Source organism: Nannobrachium achirus (assembly GCF_963921795.1).
Source record: "Nannobrachium achirus genome assembly, chromosome: 4".
Taxonomy (NCBI): Eukaryota; Metazoa; Chordata; class Actinopteri; order Myctophiformes; family Myctophidae; genus Nannobrachium; species Nannobrachium achirus.
The window spans coordinates 52,641,716-52,664,215 of NC_137813.1; the positions used below are offsets into that span (position 1 = coordinate 52,641,716).

The 22,500-nt window shown below is 44.6% G+C and overlaps 1 protein-coding gene across 1 annotated transcript in view; it reads left to right on the top strand.

Moving 5' to 3' along the window:
• The window catches only part of LOC308282992 (uncharacterized protein), a gene marked incomplete at its 3' end in the record, with an annotated part of 119,048 nt that overhangs the window by 20,582 nt on the left and 75,966 nt on the right, over nucleotides 1-22,500 (top strand). The window contains exons 2-4 of the mRNA XM_080723379.1: nucleotides 15,534-15,915; nucleotides 16,993-17,314; nucleotides 18,735-19,800. Coding sequence (XP_080579505.1) covers nucleotides 15,534-15,915; nucleotides 16,993-17,314; nucleotides 18,735-19,800 — 1,770 coding nt within the window. The remainder of the gene's footprint in view (nucleotides 1-15,533; nucleotides 15,916-16,992; nucleotides 17,315-18,734; nucleotides 19,801-22,500) is intronic.

Sequence of the window (22,500 nt, forward strand, 5' to 3'; positions counted from 1 at the left end):
AAAGCCATATGTTTTTAAAACAACACAATACCACCTCAACAAAGTTGGTATTGTGACTTTATACATTGTCAGATACTTGCATGTGTCATTATATTATCATCACTTTAATTTACCCAAATCCAGCTCAAGAGGAGGTAGGAGATTTTTAAACAGTGAATGTGGAGATAGGTGTTTTTGTTGTGTGCTATGCAGGGTGGAGTTAGGAAGTCTGACTGACAGCTTGAGGATCCAATGGATTTGGATTTTTAGTCAGAAGCGCTTTTTAATACTTTTCATTGGTTCAGTATTTGTAAAACGCGCAGACAGAAGTAAAGGGTGTTCAACAGCTTGTAGATCGGCTATATTTGGCAAAGGGGTTTGGTGTAGAGGGGAAAAAGAGCAGACTAAGTCCAGAGGTCAAGTTTATTAAGAGTTGACAGTTCAAGTGGTTAAATATCTGAAAACACAAATTGACATGAATCCAAAATACGATGATTGAATCTACATGAAAAGGTTGTGGGGGTCCCTGCTTCATCTCTCTTTCAACTAAGGGGTCTTGGCCTGAAAGCATTGAAGACCCCTGCATTAAAACCACAGTATGGTTTGGGAAATGGTCAGCAGTATAGTGTCAAGTAAATCGTTAGTTGTGTGATGGGCTAAAGTTGGCAGTCCAAATGACGGTCCTTTAAAAACAAATTAGGTTGCAATAATTGTTCACCTCTTTGGATTATGTCCCTGCTTTCACAACCACCACAGAATGTCAATGTTCAAAAGACTTCGTGCCAAGCTAAGCCGACTAAATCTAAACCTAATTACCTTAACCAAACCACAAATCACGTTCAAAACCATAGGACACCACAGCACTCAAAATGGATTAGCGGTTTACTTTATCTTTTATGTTTGCTGTTCTCCAATTAACCACTTAATCCCTATTCAAAAGGTTTAAAAAAAAAATAGGCGATCTTCAAACTTAAAACACATTGCATCTAGGGATGGGACGATACGCGATATTATCGTTTATCGTGATAAAAAACACTCACGATAATCGTATTGTGGAGATTTAATGTATCGTGATATTGTCCTCCGTCATGCACTGGGATCAATTCACCTTTTTATTTGCCGAGCTGCATATCCGCCGGTACCACTTAAACCCTCTATAATTGGTAAAAGGTACTTATAATATACGTACTTGATACAGTCTTTTTTTCACTCTCTATCAAATGTCTTTGCCAAAAAATAGCCGCTGCGACGCGTTGTGAGCTTGTAGATCGGCTATTTTGTTCCACCCCAGGATAATGGATTTTGATTATAGCGTTTTTTCTGTCACAATAATAGTGATATGAAATTTCCATATCGTCCCATCCCATATTGCATTGCGATACAAGATCATTTTAGAATTGCTTTGCACCTAAAATCACAGCCAAATTAGGGACATCAGGGTGAAGGTTGTTAAAAGCAAAGCAGACGTTGTTACAGTACTTGTTGTTGTTGCTGTTCTAAATTCCTTCCAACGTCCATGTGAGAGGAAATGTTCCCGAATGACCCGGAGTGGAAGATGGTGATGTGTCCACCAACACTGAACGTCAACAAGGAAGCATGCTATCATCACTGGACAAAAACTGTCACACCCACACACACACACACACACACACACACACACACACACACACACACACACACACACACACACACACACACACACACATGCATGCACGCACACACGCGCGTTCGCGCACACACACACGCGCACACACACACACACACACACACACACACACACACACACACACACACACACACACACACACACACACACACACACACACACACACACTTTCCCAGAAACCCAACCCTGTGAGTAAATATGACTGGTGTGCGTGTGTGTGTGTGTGTGTGTGTGCGTGTGCGTGTGCGTGTGCGCGTGCGTGTGCGTGTGCGCGTGCGCATGCGCGTGTGCGTGTGTGTGTGCGTGTGTGTGTGTGTGTGAGAGAGAGAGAGAGATTGTGCATCTCTTGTTTTTTCTTTTTTTTATCAGATTCTGGAGGTATTGTATAAGAAGAAAAGGATTAGAGTTTTGAACAAGCTACACACACACACACACACACACTATGGCGTCGGAACATATCAATATTATATAACGTCTGTGTGTGAGAGTGTGCGCACACACACACACACACACACACACACACACACACACACACACACACACACACACACACACACACACAGAGAGTAGAGTAGAGGCAGAGTTGAGTGTAGACAGGGCGCTCCACCAGTGTTGCCATGTCTGCTTATTATAAGCCACTTTGGGCTTCTTTTTCTGTGAAGTCACTTGTAAATATTGGTAGTTGCAGGTTGGGCTTGTTCCTAAAGCGTAGTTGCTTATTTGGGTCTTGTTTCGTGAATGTTGTTTAAACCAGTGGTTCTCAAACATTTTCATGTCATGGACCCCAAATGTCCACAATTAATATTAATTAACAATTAACTCACTTAGCGCCGAGCGACTTTCGGGGCGACTAACTAATGATGGCGTTTGGTGCCGAGCGACTCGGAGCGACTTTTATATAAAAGCATTGTTTAAGCTTTTAATTTGGGTTGATAGACGGAGCGGAACGGTTAGCTTACCTTCGACTAGCATACAGATGAAAACCGTGAAAAAAAAGGATACGATTATGACGTCACCTTTAAGCCATAGCTTCCTGTTTACGTAGGCCTCTGTTAGCCGCTAGGCTCAATGCAAACCATCCGACCCTCACGTAGCTTCACTAGGTCGGATTTTGATTCGGAAACTTTCTGTGTGGCATCTATATACGTTCCGATGCCCATACCAATGGTGGTTTGAGACGATCAAGCACGAATTGAGCAGTATTGAGCTCAAATGGCGGCCCGCGGCCTGTCCATTGAATGTCAATGGAGAGCATGTCATTGTACCATCCTGTTATGTCATGAACCTTGTTTTTTATTCTGACTTAACATGGGACCATGGAAAGTCTATGAGCTATGGCTCACTCTAGTGGTCATCTTGTGGCATCCGCAGGCACGTGTACCTGTTTATGTAATGTGATTTTGGGGATTCAATATAGCTATTTCCTGGCGTTATAAGCGCAGATTCATATTGAAATCTGGCTCGCTCGGCGCTAAGTGAGTTAATATGTATTTGTATATATACCAGATTTGTGTTGTTACAATGTAACACATATTCAATATATTCCACATTTTATGTCAAGATTTCTTGAAAATAACAGATAAATAAATAACATTGTCTATTTTCAAATAGCAGATGTATGTGGTATGTAGCACATAGGTGTATACAGTATACAGGTTACTTTAAAGTGCTCATGTGGCCTAAAATTGTCGCTTCTTTTGGCCTCGTTTTCCTAGGCCTGGTTGCTTGTTTCTTTCCCTCTCAGAATGTGGCAACGCCGCACTCCACTGCCACCATAATTATTTCCACAGTGTTTGACAGGGTGCCAGCAATTACCTGATACCAGGGCCTCCTTATCTACTCAGAGCTGTGTGGAGGGGCAGGTTCACACTTGTAGCCGCGGTTAGCCTAGCTCGCTGTTATCCCAAACAACCCAGGTCTCGGTCACGGACAAATTGTCAAGGGTCGTGAATAAATATCCTGTTTTATTTATTTATTTTCGTTTCGAAAAAAGTTAAAGCGGCACTATACCGGTATGCAACTTTTTAATGGATAAAATGTAATTTTGTCAAAGCCAGAGTACGTAATGTTAATACAATATAACTTAGGGTGGTTGTATTTGGTCTCCCTCTTTAGATCGTGTCAGATTTAAGGACATGTCTCACATTCACCCATTCACACACACACATTCATACACCGATGGCGGAGGAAACCATGTAATTGCAAGGCACCAAACTCACACCGGGACCAATTAGGGGTTCAGAGTCTTGCCCAAGGAAACATCGACACTAACTCTGGGGGAGCCCGTGATTGAACTGGGAACCTCGCGGTTCCCATCCGGCCGCCCCATATCTAAATAATGTATTTTCTTTCCCCCGATATTTTCTCACACCAAATATGTCTTTTCCGTCTCAAGCTGAAAGGTTTTGGGAAGCCCTGGCCTAGCTCCATTCTGCTCTCCCTCCCTGACCATGGTTCTCCATCCAGGCCACAATCCATGGCCCTGCCCTTCACAGCTAATTGTCCTGACATGTTGGGTGCGTTCGTATGGCCACTCTGACGCTATATGAAGCCACAGTTGAGCTCTCATCAGGAGAATAATTGTGTCATTTTTTACAAACGAGAATCACGTTAGCCATAGTGTCGAGATGGCAAACGGGAATTAGCCCCGTGTTACGTTAGCCAACCAGTGCTCGAAATGAACCTAGAGTATAGTACAGTCTTGTACATTACGTTTAATACCTATTAACGCCCGTTAACATGCTTGAGAACGTTTTTAGGTGGCTTTATAGCATGTGTATTAGTAGGTTCTTGGCAAGGCTAAAGTATAACTTTAGGATGTGTTATCGCAGATCAAAGCATTTTTGCCTATGTTGTGCGTGCACACATGCACAAAAGTGTGTGTATCTGATTAGTTACAAAATTGTCCCAACTTTCCCAGTGTGTGTGTGTGTGTGTGTGTGTGTGTGTGTGTGTGTGTGTGTGTGTGTGAGCGCGCGCGCTGTAGCTCGTTTAAACACTTTCCTTTCATTCTGCCCTAACATGTTTGTACTGTGATTACTGAGTGAGAGATGTGGCTCAGTGTTCACAGGTACTCCGGTACAGTTGCCAAACATGATACCCTACAGATACTGACAGGGGAAACCCACGCTGTGATATCCCTTTGACACAGAGTTATCGTGGATGAAAGTTCACTGTCTGACCGCCACGACTGATTTCATTCATTTGGGTTCCATAGAAGCCAGCGTGACTGCATGGCTATTTTCCGTTATTGGTTACTTTGAGATAGGGATGGGACGATAAGCGATATTATGGTTTATCGTGATAAAAAAACACTCACGATAATCGTATTGTGGGGATTTAAGTTATCGTGATATCGTCCTCCGTCATGCACTGGGATCAATTCACCTTTTATTTGCCAAGCTGCATATCCGGTACCACTTAAACCCTCTATAATTGGTAAAAGGTACTTAGAATATACGTACTTGATACAGTCTTTTTTTCACTCTCTATCAAATGTCTTTGCCAAAAAATATCAGATCTACAAGCTCACAACGCGCCGTGTAGATCTGATATTTTTTGGCAAATGTTCCACCCCAGGATAACGGATTTTGATTATCGCGATAATATCGTAAATCACGATTTATTTTGTCACAATAATCGTGATATGAAATTTTCATATCGTCCCATCCCTATTTTGAGATTAAAGAGTATTGAACCGTGAACATGAATGTTCTCAGAAATGTCATAAAAGGAAAGGCTAAAGCCTTAATCTGTGATTTATTCAACTGCTTAGCTGTATAGAACATAGCACATAGCTTTAGAATGACTATTTCTGTCTATTTGTATTAATAAATGCACCCAAAATAGCCAGGACAGGGCTAGTGTGGACATGGTTGTGGTTAGGTGTTTCTCCCCCTACGCTACTTTCATCTAAAAACTCCAAAACAATGTCTTTAAAGGTGATACACCATGCATTTAAAAAGTATTTATGTCATATTGTTTATGTCCCAAAAACGTTTTTCAAAAGGTTTGAGGCTAAATTATCACTCCTGAATAGAGAGCCTCTCTCATTTTTGAATGGCTCTCAGAGTATTTTCAGCTGCAGTACCACCTTTGGCCTGAACAGCGCCACCCCCCCCCCCAAAAAATCCTTTTGATTTTTTTTGAAAAAAGAAAAATGTTTTTGAAAAGAAAACGGCCGTCGCTGACATCAGCGACGGCAGCAAATCTGGACAGCCTGTTTTGAGAACCTGTGGGATGCTTTTAACCTCCTCCTTCCCAAAACCAGAGAAAGACACAATGGTCAGAAATGGGACTTTGTGAGGATAGAAGGTGCTAGTGGGACCCCAAAAAAAGGTTTTAGAATAGGAAAAGTGAAATTTCATGGTCTATCACCTTTAACATCCAGTACTTAGTTAATAAAATGAAATATTAGTTGATAGACAGTGATACCGTACACCACCACACCTGTTTGTGTTTCCAGCAAATTCTCTCGCCCACTCTGTCTTTTCCCAAGAGCAACACAGGATCCTGAACTGGGGTGACCTGTACCTAAACACAGAAAACAAATGAATTAAATCCTATTTTAGATTTCTCCAACATTCAAGCACTCTCTATTTCTCCATAGCATTCAACCGGCTTTGTAGAGCATGTACGGTATGTTATCACATCAGTCAGAGAGACTGAATACACTGTGTGTGTGTGTGTGTGTGTGTGTGTGTGTGTGTGTGTGTGTGTGTGTGTGTGTGTGTGTTGCATAATATTCTATATATTCTGTATTCCATGTGTACGTGCATGCAGTTCCACATAAACATATTCTAGCACGCAGAGCTTCTCTTTGCTTTGTGACGCTACATTCATTTCCTAATCCTTTCCTAAGGCTTCCGGTTATTAATGTAGTGAGGATTGTTAAGGCCTCATCACTACATGCTTAACCTTAACCCTTACCCTAGCCTTTACCTTTACCACAGGTAACTCTACCCGGGACCCCTCCCCCACACACCCCTACCCGGAAGGGCTTTTTCCTTATCTTTCTACCCTTGTGAGGACATTAAGGCGGTATTAAATGTAGAGGAACATATTCACGCATGCACGTACTCTACGCACGCACGCACAAACACACACACACACACACACACACACACACACACACACACACACACACACACACACACACACACACACACACACACACACACACACACACACACACACACACACGCATTCCCTGACTGGTGTGATATGATCTCTGGTGCTGCAGGAGACTGTGTGATGGAGAAGGCTTGATAGTACTATTGTTTACACAGCCAAATTCACCGCTAGCAATGGAAAAACACCACATACAATGAATGCATCTCTCTCTCTCTCTTTCTCTCTCTACCAAATACATAGCAGGGCCATGGAAAAACCTTTATTTTTCAAACCGTTACATCCAGGGTTATATAAAAGATCCCTGGTTCACACTCATACAGCTCTACTAGTAAGGGGATATATTCAGAAATAGTGTCAAATCCTGGAATAAAATCCTTACCAAAAACTTTCTTCACCAATGTGTTTGTAAAGGTGTTTAGTAACACATATCACAAAGACTGAAATTCAGTTTTCCTAGGAGAAGAATCCTTGACAGCTGCTGAAAGTTGGGGTCCCATTATACAGGATAAAACATAAAATAAATATGCTTTAAGTAGCATGTGAGGGGTCAAACTAGGTTTTTTTTTTTTCATCATTCTGAATCCATTGCAAGCATTTGTTTTGCACGAAAAACATTCCTTGGACAACAAACGTCCAGACAAAACTATGGGTTAGTGATGAGTCATCACTTTTCACAGTTTTGTGGGAGCTGCCTTTACCCCAAGGAATGTTTTTTGTGCAAAACAAATGCTTGCATTGGATTCAGAATGATGAAAACCCCATAGTTTGCCCCCTCACATGCTACTTAAACATATTTATTTTGGTGTGTTTTATCCTGTATAGTTAATTTAATGGGGCCCCAACTTTCAGCAGCTGTCACAGATTCTCCTAGGGAAACAGAATTTCAGTCTTTGTGAGATGTGTTACAAACACATTGGTGAAGAAAGTTTTTGGTAAGGAATTTATTCCAGGACTTTTTTAAGATATCCCCTTACTCTACAGCATGTGGTTGTTGAGGAATTGGATGGCAGCCGGTGTTAAGCATGCAGACGGAACCTAAACATTTGATATTTTAGCATTTGTAAAGTGCCTTCAGCCAAAACCAGATAGAAATGGCTAGAGCTTAACCACGGCCATCCCCTTCCCAAACCTTTACCACATGAACCCTATAGCGTCCCTATTCTGGCCTTGTCATAAGGCGAATAGGCAATAATTCTACAAAAATTGCAGTTCTGAAAGCTCACAAAGCATCTTCTTTTTTCTCAGTTTTGTTGTAGAGGCCAGGGGAAAAGCAGGGGGTCAAGTACGGACCCCTGGGGGACCCCAGTTGACAAAGTGTATAGGGCTTAAGTGGTTGTTCAGCTGAAGAGGTCATAGGACACTTTATCCGATACTACTGAGTGAAACTGAACTGTGAACTCAACAAGCGACACGTTGTGAGCTTGTAGAGCTGCTATTTTCACTGGTTTGGCTCCCGGGCAAATGCCTAATTTCTCTTTTGGGACTCGAGCTAAAACGTTTGGGAACCACTGCTGTATATATCGTCACTGTCGGGCAGAAACCTTGTATCTCCCAAGTTTCAAATGTGTACGTTTTTTCACCAAGTAAAGCCCTGCTTCATCACACAAGGCCGTCGCACAAAAGTAGTGAAAACAGCCGATCTACAAGCACACAACGCCTCGCACCGCGAGGCGTTGTGTGCTTGTAGATCTGCTGTTTTCACCAGTTTATTTTATTTTTAAAGTGATAAATACAAAACGAACAGTCTTGGACAAACAAGGTTTCCACCCGACAACGACGAGATACTACCATTTGTACATTGGTCGGACAAGATTGTCCTACAAATATGATCATTATCATTCACACACCCACAGGGTGGCACCGTCCTTTGCGTCACGTGGGCTGTTCTGACGCTGACCTGTGTGTTCCCTGACATTTCTGACCCTGCCCGCTTCCTGTAGACGGCTGGAGCGCCCCCTCCCCCCCGCGTCCTCCTCCATTGTGTTGTGATGAAAGGAATTTTGGGGTTGCGTTGCTGTTCATGTTGTAACCCAACCTCGGCCGCAGGTCCTGACTCCAGGACGCAGACCTCAAGCCACCCTTTGTGTCTGCGGGAGGAAGGAACAACTGGGCATGTGTGCGTGTGTGTGTGTGTGTATGTAAGTCACAGGGCAGGGTTGGTAGAGGCAAACATTATACAGAGGAGAGAGAGAGAGAGAGACTCACACACTTTTCGAGGCTGATCTTTTTGACTTGATACAGACCGTGACTACCAGTAAGACACCTAAGGGCGAGGTCGCTTCATCTGTCTTGGCCATCTGTCTTGGCCATCTGTCTTGGCCATATATGGATTCTGTTAGTGTGGTTCTCCTAACAGGGCATCATCTGGGATACAATCCCTTTTATGTCCATATATGGAGATCCCTAAACAGAATCCCTTTTATGCCCATATATGGAGATCCCTGCTCTAAGTATCTGACATCACTAATCCCTTTTATGCCCATATATGGAGATCCCTAACAGAATCCCTTTTATGCCCATATATGGAGATCCCTACTCGGAGTATCTGACATCACTGAGATGTCACCTGTTTATGCCTGATCCCTGCTCTGAGTATCTGACATCACTGCGATGTCACCTGTGACGTCACAGTGACACATCACCACAGTATCAGGTGTTACACGTATACATACATACCGGTACATACGGACAAGCTGTGCCTGTTCTGACAGTAAACTGCGACCTACGGTCGCAATGACTATACCAGTTGTTCCCAAACCTTCCAGGTCGAGTCCCAAAAGACAAATTAGACGTTTGCCCGGGATCCAAACTAGTGAAAATAGCAGATCTACAAGATCTGTTTGCGAAACACATTGTTTAGTCGAAAAATGTCTGTGTAAAAATAGAGAGTCGCTGTGTGCGTGCTGTGTGTGTGTGTGTGTGTGTGTGTGTGTGTGTGTGTGTGTGTGTGTGTGTGTGTGTGTGTGTGTGTGTAAGAGAGAGAGAAAAGGAGAGAGAGAGAGAGAGAGTTGTCATGGTATTAGGAATGGAAGAAAAGGCTCTTGAGACAATCCTTCTGCATGCCAGTGCTCAGCTCTGCGACGCCACCGGACCACCTAGAAACTCACACACGCACGCACGCACACACACACACACACACACACACACACACACACACACACACACACACACACACACACACACACACACACACACAGACACACGGAAACGTCCATGTAAACACATGCGCGCAGACATGCACTAATGAACACCGTTTCAGTCTGCACATACAGTACACACACTTTACTATGTTGTGGGTGTGGGGAACCCTCGTTTGGTTCCCCATGCAGGTGTTTGAATCCCAGGTGTATCAATTATCACAGGTGGTTGAATTAGTTCCAGGACTGCTTCCAGAACCTCCCAATGCACACTAACTAGTGTGGTTGCTGTAGACAACATACTATAGTTCAAACCCAGCTTACTTCTTAACTTCCTGGATAGCCAATCAGGAAGCAGCAATCAGGTGAAGCCACCATTATAGAGTAAGTCCATTGAGGTCAATGCTGGGGGAGTGGTGCTAGCTTGAGAATTGGTCAATTTTCACACACACACTCTCAGTGTCAGCACTGTTGATAGAACCTAGAACCTCCCACTCCCCACACATACCGTACTGTCAACACTGTTAAAATAGAATCTTAGAGCCTCATCTATATGCGCTACGCCTACATTACCCTGGCGTGACTCCTTCACTTCTGGGTTTACACACAGTCAAATCTGCACCGCGAATTAGAATCTCATGGAGTCCAAAAAATGTACTTTTTAGTTTACTGCGCACTTTAGCCCCACAGCCCGTCTAGGGCTGTCTTGATATGACATTTTATATGACGATTAATTGTCACTCAAATAATTGCGATTAACGATTTAATTGTGTTTTTGTCGTTGATAATTACATTTCTGTTTGGCTTTAGGCTTTGAAGTTGCACATGGTAGATATGACACATAACCTAAATATACAAAGAAATTACTGACATATTTGACAACTTTCTACTTAAAAAATAACATTGATAGTGGAAATAGCCGATCTACAAGCTCACAACGCGTCGGCTATTTCCACTATTTCTGAAAATGTTTGTAAATGTATGAACATTTTTCAACATTCACGATTATGACGATTATGACAAAATATTTGCGATTATGTCAAATAATTGCGATTAGACGATTATGTAATAATTGTGACAGCCCTAAGCCCGTCCCCTCATGACCTTAGCACTGACCTTTGGGAAGGATGAGTGTTGAGGCTGGAGGCGGCCTGATCAGCTGGTTTCAAAGCCCCAATAAGTAGAGGTGAGGAGAGTGGAGAAGGTGGCGGTGCTCTCTACTCTGCGATGACGTGTCGGCTTCAAACAAAGATCAAACGCTCGCCTCTGTAATCAGCACATCCCCGCCGTCGGTCCACCCACCCACGTGCACACGACATGCGTTTGTACACGTGTGCACACACACACACACACACGCGCGCGCATGCACTCGTGCACACAGTGCAGCCATTGTTTTGAGCGTAGGGGCCGTTCCGTTGCGCGTACACTCAACAGCAGACACCGGGCCTGGAGCATGGACGTCTTAAGAGCACCTCTATAAAACTTTCAGATGTTGCTTCTGGTGACTTAAAAAGTGTTGTCTGAGGCCTGGCGGCGTCACATGTTAGCTTCAGCATGCTGTAACTCACACAGGTTGATCTGATTGATTGATTGATTGATTGATTGATTGATTGATTGATTGATTGATTGATTGAATGTGTTATTGACCCAGAAACATAATGTGCAAACATGTACAACCACGTGATTGCACTCATTAGTGATTGCACACATTAGTGAGTTGACCATTGGTTCTCAGAGTGGATTCCAGGGACTATGTGGGTTCCTTTATGGGGGTCCATATTGACCCATACAAGTAAAGTATGTAACTCTAAAAGTATGTTAGGGTCCATTTGGTTCCATTTGTATGCTGTCAGAGTTAAGGGGAAACCTTGAAATTTGAAAGTTTGAGAAACACTGGAGTAGACAAAAGGATATCACCAAAAGTTCGAGGAGCTTATTTCACTGTCCCTTACTGACTGACTGACTGACTGACTGACTGACTGACTGACTGACTGGAGGCCAAGTATAGACACATCACACCTGGGGGGACAAGAACAAAGTATATAGGATTCAAGTGGTTCTTCTAACACAACCTGAAGAGGTCCTGAAGAGCTCTTATCCGATACTCAGAGGTTTAAGTGCTTGATAAATCAATGCAGAGGTGATAAGCGTTTGCAGGAATTGACCTTTTTCTTTGGGGAACTGGATCTTTGGAGCATTGGATCCTCTGCACCACAAAAGAGTCATAGCTGGTGTTGTGCATGTTGCCTTCTACTTATCCAGCAATTAACTAGACAATAAAAAGCAGCCAAGCTTTTATAATGGACTTGACACGACCAGGGCTCTGGAATGTGGTGCTGCTGTTTGTTTTCCCCCATTAGTGTCAGTAAAATATTTAATTAGCCGCCTTTTGCCTCCATATATCTGTATTATTCTTCACTTGTGCTGCAGTTTGTGTGTCTCGGGCGTTTCAGATCCCATGTAAATGCACATAGATTGAACAGGAATGTTACGTTCAGTGGCGTCAGTCAGTTCAGAAAAAGCTAAGGTATGGCAACATGACTGGTGTCTTGCACGCGCGCCTTCGCGCGCATGCAAGACACCAGTCATGTTGCCCCACCTTAGCAACAGGCATGGTACATTTATTTTAAGAAGTACATTTTATTTTTTCCCCCCGTTTCTATGGTTTCTTGAGCTGGATATGGCAGCCTGGAACGGTTGTTCAAGTGCATTGCACCTGTGCAGCTGACCTACGGAACCTGGGGAATATACCAGTTTGTCAAGATGGGGAGAATAAAAGTGTGGAGAATATAATTATAAATATCTTGTTAAAGTGTAATTTGTAACATTTTGCAGTTATTTTACTGTAATTTAACAACATAACAACCAGCACAGATAGACAAAGAGACATTAATGGATTTATATTTAAAAGTAACTTTTATTTCCCCCCCCTGGACACAGGGTATGGTAGCTGCATACCCCTGCCATACCCAATTGACGCCCCTGGTTACGTTAGTTCATACTGTAGTGGCCAAGATGAACCCAAATACTCAACTTCCATTTTGTCAGTGTTGCAACTTGCCACCAGAACTTCTGTAAGAGGGAAAGTCATATTCTAGGTTTCAGTTTGTGAAAAGTGGCTGCACGCAGGTTATGGCTGTATGTTTTTCTTTTAGGATAGCTTAACTATTATGATTGTACAGTTGAAAGACAGGACAGGTTGACGTAATAAAATGCAACGCAGGTTAGGAGCCAGGTCCAAGTGCCCAACATACTGTCGTTAACTACACAGCTTAAATACTTAAACACGCACGCACGCACGCACGCACGCACGCACGCACGCACGCACGCACGCACGCAAAAGAAAAACGTTTACTTCTTTGAAGTGAATGAAGAGTTTTGAACATATAGCGATGGGACGATAAGTGATATTATCGTTTATCGTGATAAAAAACACTCACGATAATCGTATCGCGGAGATCTAACATATCGTAATACCGGTACCACTTAAACCCTCTATAATTGGTAAAAGGTATAATATACGTACGTGATACAGTCTTTTTTCACTCTCTATCAAATCTTCCGCCCCAGTATAATGGATTTTGATTATCGTAAATCGCGATTTCTTTTGTCACAATAACCGCGATATGAAATTTTCATATCGTCCCATCCCTAACATGGACACTTGAGCCCTAGCATCCCTTTGCTTTAACATTAAGACATTGCAGATAAACATGCTCAAAACGCGTCTCGACACCTTGGTGGGCTTGTAGATCGCCTAATTTTCACTAAGAGATCTGGGGACCGTTTCCTTATCCCTAAACTTCTTTGCCTTCTATTACTGTTTTGAAAAACATTTTATAAATAGTTTAACTAGCCGATCTACATCGTCACGCTGTGAGCTTGTAGATCGGCTAATTGAAGTATCTTAAAATGTTTTTCAAAATAGTAAAAAAGCCAAATAAGTTGAGGGATAATAAGGTATTACTGCCTTTTAATCTGAAGTTTGCTTGGTGCCTTGGTGCCGCGCCGTTTCCTCCGGGCCGCCGCTATTATTTTGAAGGGCCGGAAGGGGGTTGTTTTTGTTTTTTTGTGTACCTTATTCAGGCCATGTATACTGTACAATGTCTCTTTTGGAGTAAATGAAGTCTCTTTATGGGCCTCTCAATGGATTTACTATGGAGGACGTTCACTTCGCGTGCACGCCCGACGTGCGTTGTGAACAAATCGCGGACATTACCGATGCGGGCGAGACGTACAGTAAGTAATCATATCTTTACTGTATATACAGTAAGATTGACAGTCCTCACCGTCAACGGCACCATGGTTTTAACCCTTTCAATGACGGTGAGGATTGTCAACGGCAGCAGAACAGTTAAGGCACGGACAAAAATAGGGCCCTTACTGTTGCAGGGAAAGGAAGGAGAGGGACAAGTATAGTATATAGGTCAACAAAGTAATTAGGGATTAAGTGGTTAGTTCATATTCATCTTTTTAAACGTAAGCTTCTGTTGCTAGAGCGGATTACTCCTTCCACACATTTCTGCAATTCCTACTGCTGGTTAATCCTGTGAAAAGACTAAAAACATTGGCAGCAAAGCATCAAGTGTTATAACCATGTTCAGTGACAGTTATTTGGAGTGGTACAGTGCTGCTGAGTTGTTTGTTCGCTCACTGAACAGATGCAGCTGGGTTGGGCCCCTTTCTTCAAGCCAATTTGGCCCACGGGAGTGATAAATGAACTGTGTGCAATTGCATGAAAAAATCCTCAGTGCCAATTTAACTCTGAGAATGAACCAATGTAACCAAATGGACTTTTACAGGTCCATTTGGTGTACAAATGAACACCAATGATGTTATTTGCCGTGTACATTTTCTTATGCTTGGGACATGGCACTCTTGTGATCACGTACCATACATTGATCATGTGACACATCAATCATGTACGGCAGTGGTTCCAAAACATTTTGGCTTGTGACCCAAAGGAGAAAGTCTTCTCGTGACCCAAACTAGTCAAAATAGCCGATCTACAAGCTCACAACGCATTGCGTTGCGACACGTTGTGAGCTTGTAGATCTGCTATTTTTAATACTTCCTTTTATTACATTTTTTGCCTCTAATTAATTGAAATGTTTTAAGAGTTTTTTGTGAATCTTTTGAAATAACAATTAAAAACGAAATGTAAGAAACCTAAAAATAAAGGGGTATTTACTCGCGACCCATACAAATTGGTCCACGACATATGGGTCTTGAACCACCGTTTGAGACAGGGGTTTTCAAAGGGGTGCCGCGACATAATTTGATAATATTTGGAATTTGTCTGGACACTTAAAGAAATATTTAGTATCATTTTAAACTAGAAGTACAAAGTTATTTTAGTCAGTTCTAACCAAAATGTCTATTATCTCAATGTTTTCCTTGCAACATAATCACTAAAATATGCTCTAAATATGAGATGCTGGGAGTGAAAACTATGAATATAATGTAGGGGTGTATCGGGTGAAAAAAAATATTTATAGGGGTGCCCTGAGCCCAAAAAAGTTTGGGAACCCCTGGTTTGGGAAACGGTGACGTACGCGATCAATCAATGTAATAGTTAACAACTGACTAATGAAGCCCTCCTCCCTCTCCTCCTCCAGCGCTCAAGCGGTCCTTCGAGATCGACGACGTGGACGACATTCCGTCCGCCCCCTCCCCCATCATCTCGGCCGGCTCCTCCCACCTCCTCCTCAACCACAACAACAGAGCCAATGAGACGCGAGGAGGAGGAGGAGGAGGAGGAGGAGGGATGATGATGCCCACGTCGCCCGCCTCCTTGGCCTACGGCAACCTCAACAACAACGGCAACCACGGCGGCGGCGGCTCCATGGCGTACCGCTCCCGCCTGGGCCTGGGCTCCGCCGGGCCCAGCCCCGGCCAGAGCCCCGTGCTCAAGAGCCGCGCGGTGGGCAGCCTGGGCACCAGCCTGTCCTTCAACCGCGGCACCATGGCCAAGCCCGCCTTCAGCAACAACGGCACCGGGTAGGTGCCTGTCAGAGTTGTTGTTATCGTTGCTCGCCTGGCGATATCACCATTGCAATGTTTGTTGAGATTAGTGGTTAAAGGGGAAGACCACCCATTTTCAATATTGAACTATGTCATTAATATACCTTAGAGGAGTTGTGTGGAAATAGAAAAAAGTTCCCCCCCCTTCTGTGTTGCCTAGAACTGGAGGATTGATTTTGGGGTTTGTATTGTAAAGTACAACTTGATGACATCACACCGTTGTACTTTACAATAACACAGAAGGGGGGAACTTTTTTTCTATTTCCACACAACCCCTCTAAGGTATATTAATGACATAATTCAATATTGAAAATGGGTGGTCTTCCCCTTTAAGGATCTGTCTGTGTCATTTCTTCTGTTGAACAATTGTTCTTTACACAGGGGTTAGAGTTCTTAGTCCTGCCGACTGATTTCATTCGTCAAAAACGCTAGTCAAGTGATAATAATATAATAATAGCAGTTATAATTTCAAGATCTGAGTATTTGAATTGGCCAGACTAGCAATAGAATACAACAGAACTTCAGAAGATACATCTATAAAATTAAGTATGGATTGGCACACACACACACACACACACACACACACACACACACACACACACATTCAGTGAAGGCAGTTCAGAACTTCAGGGAAACATGTCAAATATTGGTTTGAGCTGCGTGCGCCATGTTTCAAAAATCACATATCAGGGCATGGTCTGGAAATAAATGTTATTGGTATTTTTTTTGCTTTATCCCCTGTCTTTACATTTTCAAAAATAGATGTACTTGTTGTTCAGCTATTTCCACTATTTAAAAACAAATCGAAAGTATTCAATTAATAAATACTGTATGGGCTATTTTGGTAATAGTAGATTATTTATTGTGATTATTGGTGGTAGTTTCTTTGCACATTGAATTTGTCACATCTCTCTGCAATTTATGTTAACGAACATTAAACAGTCTTAATGACAATCTTAATGTTTATGCAAAAAAAAAGGAAAAAAAAAGAAAAATGCAATTATTCGCCTAACAAGTAATGGTCAAGTGAAACTGTCCTGCTGGTGACCACAGGCCCAGCGGCGGGGGGGTGACCCGGGCTGCGTCCTTCCAGAACCGCTTCAACCCCAACGGCTACTCGTCCTCCTCTTCCTCCATGCTGTCGGGGGGTCCGGGCAGCGACAACGACAGCCTGCACAGCTCCTCCTCCAGCCTGGAGTACTCCTCGTCCTCGGGGACCACCACCAAGACGGGCTCTTACCCCAGCCCCCCACCCTCGCAGGGGGACTACCACCCCCAGCAGTACCAGCAGCAGCAGCAGCAGCAGCACGCCCTGGCCCAGCAGCGCGCTGCCAGGGAGCCTCAGTGCGGAGGAGGAGGAGGAGTGGTCCTGCAGGTAGGGCTGTCACATTTTTTTTTTTTTTTTAGTATTTCTGCTTGTGTTTGACATGATGTAGAGATACTTGTTGCACTAACTAGCTTTGACTGTTATGGTCACTTTGATGTGGGCACTGTATTATATTGATAGTCGTGCTTTAGGACACTTTATGTATAGATATTATTCGTTCCCTTTCCTGTTGTACCTTGCTCTTACTGTACTTACTGTACTTACTGTACTCTGTACTCTGTTCTTGTTTTTTTCTTTTTTATCTTTTTCATACTTCTCTGTAACTTTGTAAATAATCTTATACTGCTGTGCTGCCTCTGGGCAACTAACTTTAATAAAGGTATCTATCTATCTATCTATCTATCTATCTATCTATCTATCTATCTGTCTACAATTATTACATAATCGTCTAATCGCAATTGTTTTACGTAATCGTCATTCGTCATAATCGTTTCCATGTTGAAAAAATGTTCATATATGTATTAAAAAGTCAAAAATTGTGTAAATAGCAAGCTCACAACGCGTCGCATCGCGGCACGTTGTGAGCTTGTAGATCGGCTATTTCCACTTAGTTGGGGGCGTTAGGGATATTTGGTGCTAATCAGTCTAAAAGCGCCAAATTTTGCACAGATGTAGCCCAGGGCATGCTCTAATGATTTAGCTTCGGGGTCGCCATAGTGGCCAAATCAAGTTGGGCTCCCATCGACTTTCTATACAGGAGGATAATACCCAGAAAAAAATCTGCTTTAAGTAGGATGTGAGGGGTCTAACTAGGGGTTTGTCATGATGGTGAATCCATTGCAAGCATTTGTTTTGCACAAAAAACATTCCTTGGGCTATAAATGGCCCCAGAAAACTCCCACAAAACTGTGAAAAGTGATGACATCACTTTTCATCACTAAACCATAGTTTTCTGGGGCCCTTTATAGCCCCAAGGAATGTTTTTTGTGCAAAACAAATGCTTGCAATGCAATTTAGCATCATGACCCCTCACATCCTACTTAAAGCAGATTTTTTTCTGGATATTTTCTTCCTGTATAGAAAGTCGATGGGAGCCCAACTTGATTTGGCCGCTGTGGCGACCCCGAAGGTTGGCGGCTCGGGTGCCCTAGATAAATCATTAGAGCATGCCCTGGGATACATCTGTGCAAAATGTGGCGCTTTTAGACTAATTTGCACGAAATGACCATGTTATCTCCATAACGCCCCTGACTAACTATCAATGGTCTTTTTTTAAGTATAAAGTTGCCAAATATGTCAGTAATTTCTTTGTATATTTTGGTTATGTGTCGTATCTACCATGTGCAACTTCAAAGCCTAAAAGCCAAACAGAAATGTAATAGTCAACGACAAAAACACAATTAAATCGCTGATCGCAAATTATTTGAGTGGTAATTAATTGTCATGTAAAATGTCATAATGGTGACAGCCTTACCTGCAGGGGGGCAACCACGTGCTGAAGAAGTTCTCCTCGCACGGCAGCGTCTTCCACTCGGAGCTAGACGGCGACGGGCCGGGCCCGGTGCTGGGCGGCGGCCACGGCTCCATGCCCAGCCTGGACCTCCAGAGCGGAGGAGGAGCAGGAGGCGCGCGGAGAGCCAGCGGAGCCATGTCGCCGGGGCTGAGGTACGGCAACGCCACCTGGAACGGCCGCGCACACAACAACACCGCCGCCGCGGGGAAAGAGTCCTACTACAACTCCAACAGCCAGAACCACAGCCAGCCTCCGTCCCCCCACGCGCCCCAGCAGCAGCAGACCCCCAAGGCCAAGGAGACCCCGCGCCTCCACAAGTTTCCCCTGGACCTGGACAGCCTGGTGGGCGCCAACAAGACCCAGGCAGCGGGGGCTCCGAGCCCCACCCCACCCAGGCCCCCGCCGCGGAGCCACTTTCCCGCAGGCCCCGCGTCCGCCTCGGCCAGCCCCTCCGCCTCCCTCAGCAGCCTGGACAGCGCCTCTGACACCACCACCACCCCGCCCCTCTCGCTGCACCACCCCCTCTCCCCTCTGTCCTCCCCGGGGCCTCCTCCCCCCGCCTCGCCCCCGGGCTCCATGCCCGTCCCCGAGGTGAGCTGCTCCCCCGTGCCCCTGTCCCCGGCCCAGAGCCCCCAGCTGGAGCAGCTGTGTGGGCCCCAGGCGGTCACCATGATGAGGCCCGCGGAGGACCAGGGCGAGGCCCGGGAGAGCGTGGGCTCCATCTTGCAGAGGATCGCCTCCTTCTCTCGGCCCATCGCCGCAGACGTGGCCCCCCCGGCCGCTGTGGCCTCTCCCAGGGCCCCTCCGGCCGCCGTGGCTGCCGTGGCCCCTCCCAGGGCCCCCCCGGCCGCCGCGGCCCCGCCCAGGGCCCCTCCGTCCCCGGTGGACCCTCCCAGGGCCCTCAGTAACGGGGTGAAGAGGAGCGCCGGCCCCGCGCTGCATCGGCAGGAGTGCGTTGCGCCCGCCGAGACAGCCCCGCCCCCCGCCCCCGAGCAGAGACTGGAGAAAAAGATGCACGAAGGTAAGACGAGAGCCGTGTGTGTGTATGTGTGTGCGTGTGTGTGTGTGGACACCCGTGTGTGTTTTATTTGAGGTGGCTTTCAACTGCTATGTAAATAACTACTTGTACCAGCATCGTGTTGCGTATCAGCGTGCGTGCGTGATGTGTGCACACGTGTGCACGGGACAAGAGACAGAGGAAACCGTCAGCGAGAGAAAACTCAGTAGAGAGCGCCATGGTGAGAGATGGGAGTGAAGACAATGTTTAAACAGCAGACTGGGTGTGCAAGGGAGTAGGGATTGGATTAGCTTGTAGATCAGCAATTCTTTTGGCAAAGAGATTTGGTGAAAAAATACTTTTGGACAATTACGTTTCAGGTTCGTTTTACCAATTATAGATGGTTTAAATGGTACCGGATTTGCAGCTCGGCAAATAAAAGCTGAATTGATCCCAGTGCATGACAGAGGACAATTTCACGATAAATTTAAATCTCCACGATACGATTATTGTGAGTGTGTTTTTTATCACAATAAACGATAATAACGGTTATCGTCCCATCCCTGGACGATATTATCGTTTATCGTGATAAAAAACACTCACGATAATCGTATCGTGGAGATTTTACATATCTGATATCGTCCTCCATCATGCACTGGGAACCACTTAAACCCTCTATAATTAGTAAAAGGTACTTGATGCAGTCTTTTTTTCACTCTCTTTCAAATGTCTTTGCCAAAAAATAGCCGATCTACAAGCTCTGCTATTTTTTGGGAAATGTTCCGCCCCAGGATAATGGATTTGGATTATCGCGATAATATCGTAAAACGTGATATGACATTTTCATATCGTCCCATCCCTAATCCCTACAAGAGAGAAAGAGAGACACACATACAGGCAGAGGTGGAGGAGGTGGAGGAGTGCAGAGAGGTGCACAGATTCCTGGCATATCAGCCAATAGCCTGGAGTAAACACTGATAACACCTTAAGTGGGGGATGGATGCAGGAGAGGCAGCAGCTTTCAACACGGATGGGTAACGTGATCCCCCCCTGTATGTGTGTGTGTGTGTGTGTGTGTGTGTGCGCGCACGTGTGTGTGCGTGCGTGTGTGTGTGTGTGTGTGTGCGTGCGTGTGTGTGCGTGTGCGTGTGTGTGTGTGTGTGCGTGTGCGTGTGCGTGTGCGTGTGTGTGTGTGTGCGTGTGTGTGTGTGCGTGTGCGTGTGCGTGTGCGTGTGCGTGTGTGTGTGTGTGTGTGTGTGTGTGAGAGAGAGAGCACACTGTAAACTAAAGCCTCAACCTTGCATTGCAACACTTCGTCGTTGTCGGGTGAAAACCTTGTATATCCAAAACCGTTCGTTTTGTATTTATCATTTTAAAAAATGAACTAAACTAGTGAAAATAGCAGATCTGCAAGCACACAACGCCTCGCGGACCAGCTGTTTTCACTACTTTTGTGCAACGGCCTTGTATGATGAAGCAGGGCTTTACTTGGTGAAAAAAACGTACAAACTTGAAACTTGGAGATACGAGGTTTCTGCCCGACAGTGACGACTTGCTTTTACAACTGGACACACACACACACACACGCATGCGTGGCTCGCGCGTGCACACACACACACACACACACACACACACACACACACACACACACACACACACACACTTGACTAGGGTGTGCCCCGATACAAGCAGCATTTTCAGAAACACGCGGCGCGAGGATTGGTCATGGATAATAATAAATATGTGCAGTATACTGTGATAAATCAGATGCTCAGTGTCAGATACGACCTACTGAATCACTTCATTTGTCAGTGGGGGTAGACGTTGGCTCTCTACGTGTTTCTGATAGCAGGCATAAGGTTTTAAACCCATTAGTCTTTGACCCAACTGTTTTTCGAGAGTCTGCTGTTATTTCCTGCAGTGTTTAACCTTTGTTCCCGAGTCACGGGGGTGGATGTGGGGGGGGTTCGGGTTTGGGGGAGGTGGGGTGGTTTACTTTCCCAAAATTCAGTGAATTTTGTGCTGTTGTTTGTAAATGTTTGTAAAGTAACATGAACACGGAGCTGGAGTTGGTTTACATGTAGATACACTTTCTACGGTATTCTCAACACACTTACACAGACTGAAAACACATACACAAAGACTTAAGTACTTAAGCCAAGCCTTTCTTTGCTGCATAGACTGTGAAAATTATATGCAGCCTATTGATATACACACCATGGAAGTAAACATTCTGGCTTGCTTGTGACAGACGTGTCAGACAGTACGTATGTGAAGAGCAGTATGGGATTATGCTTTTCCGCCTTTATTTATCGTACAGTGGAGTGAGACAGGAAACAGGGAGAGCCGTGTGGGAGGGGCATGCAGTAAGTCAACCGCCGGGCTCAGGAATCGAACCTGTGACGCGCTGTTACGCCCCTTAACCGCTTGGCCATCAGCACCCTGTCTGTCTGTCGTCTATTGATCTTTCTATCTGTTTATCAGTCAGTATCTATCTGTTCCCACCACAGTTCCATAGAAATTCCAGTAAACCTTCAAAAACAAGCAGGGTATGGAAAGTACAAGTCATGGTGTCACGCCGATACCACTGGAAAACTGTGTGTGCGTGCATGCGCCGTGCGTGTGTGTGCGTGTGTGTGCACTGTGCACGCTGATGCGTGTGCATGTACCATACATTAGTTACGGTAGACACATTTCATTCCTCAGAATGTTTTTTATTTTATT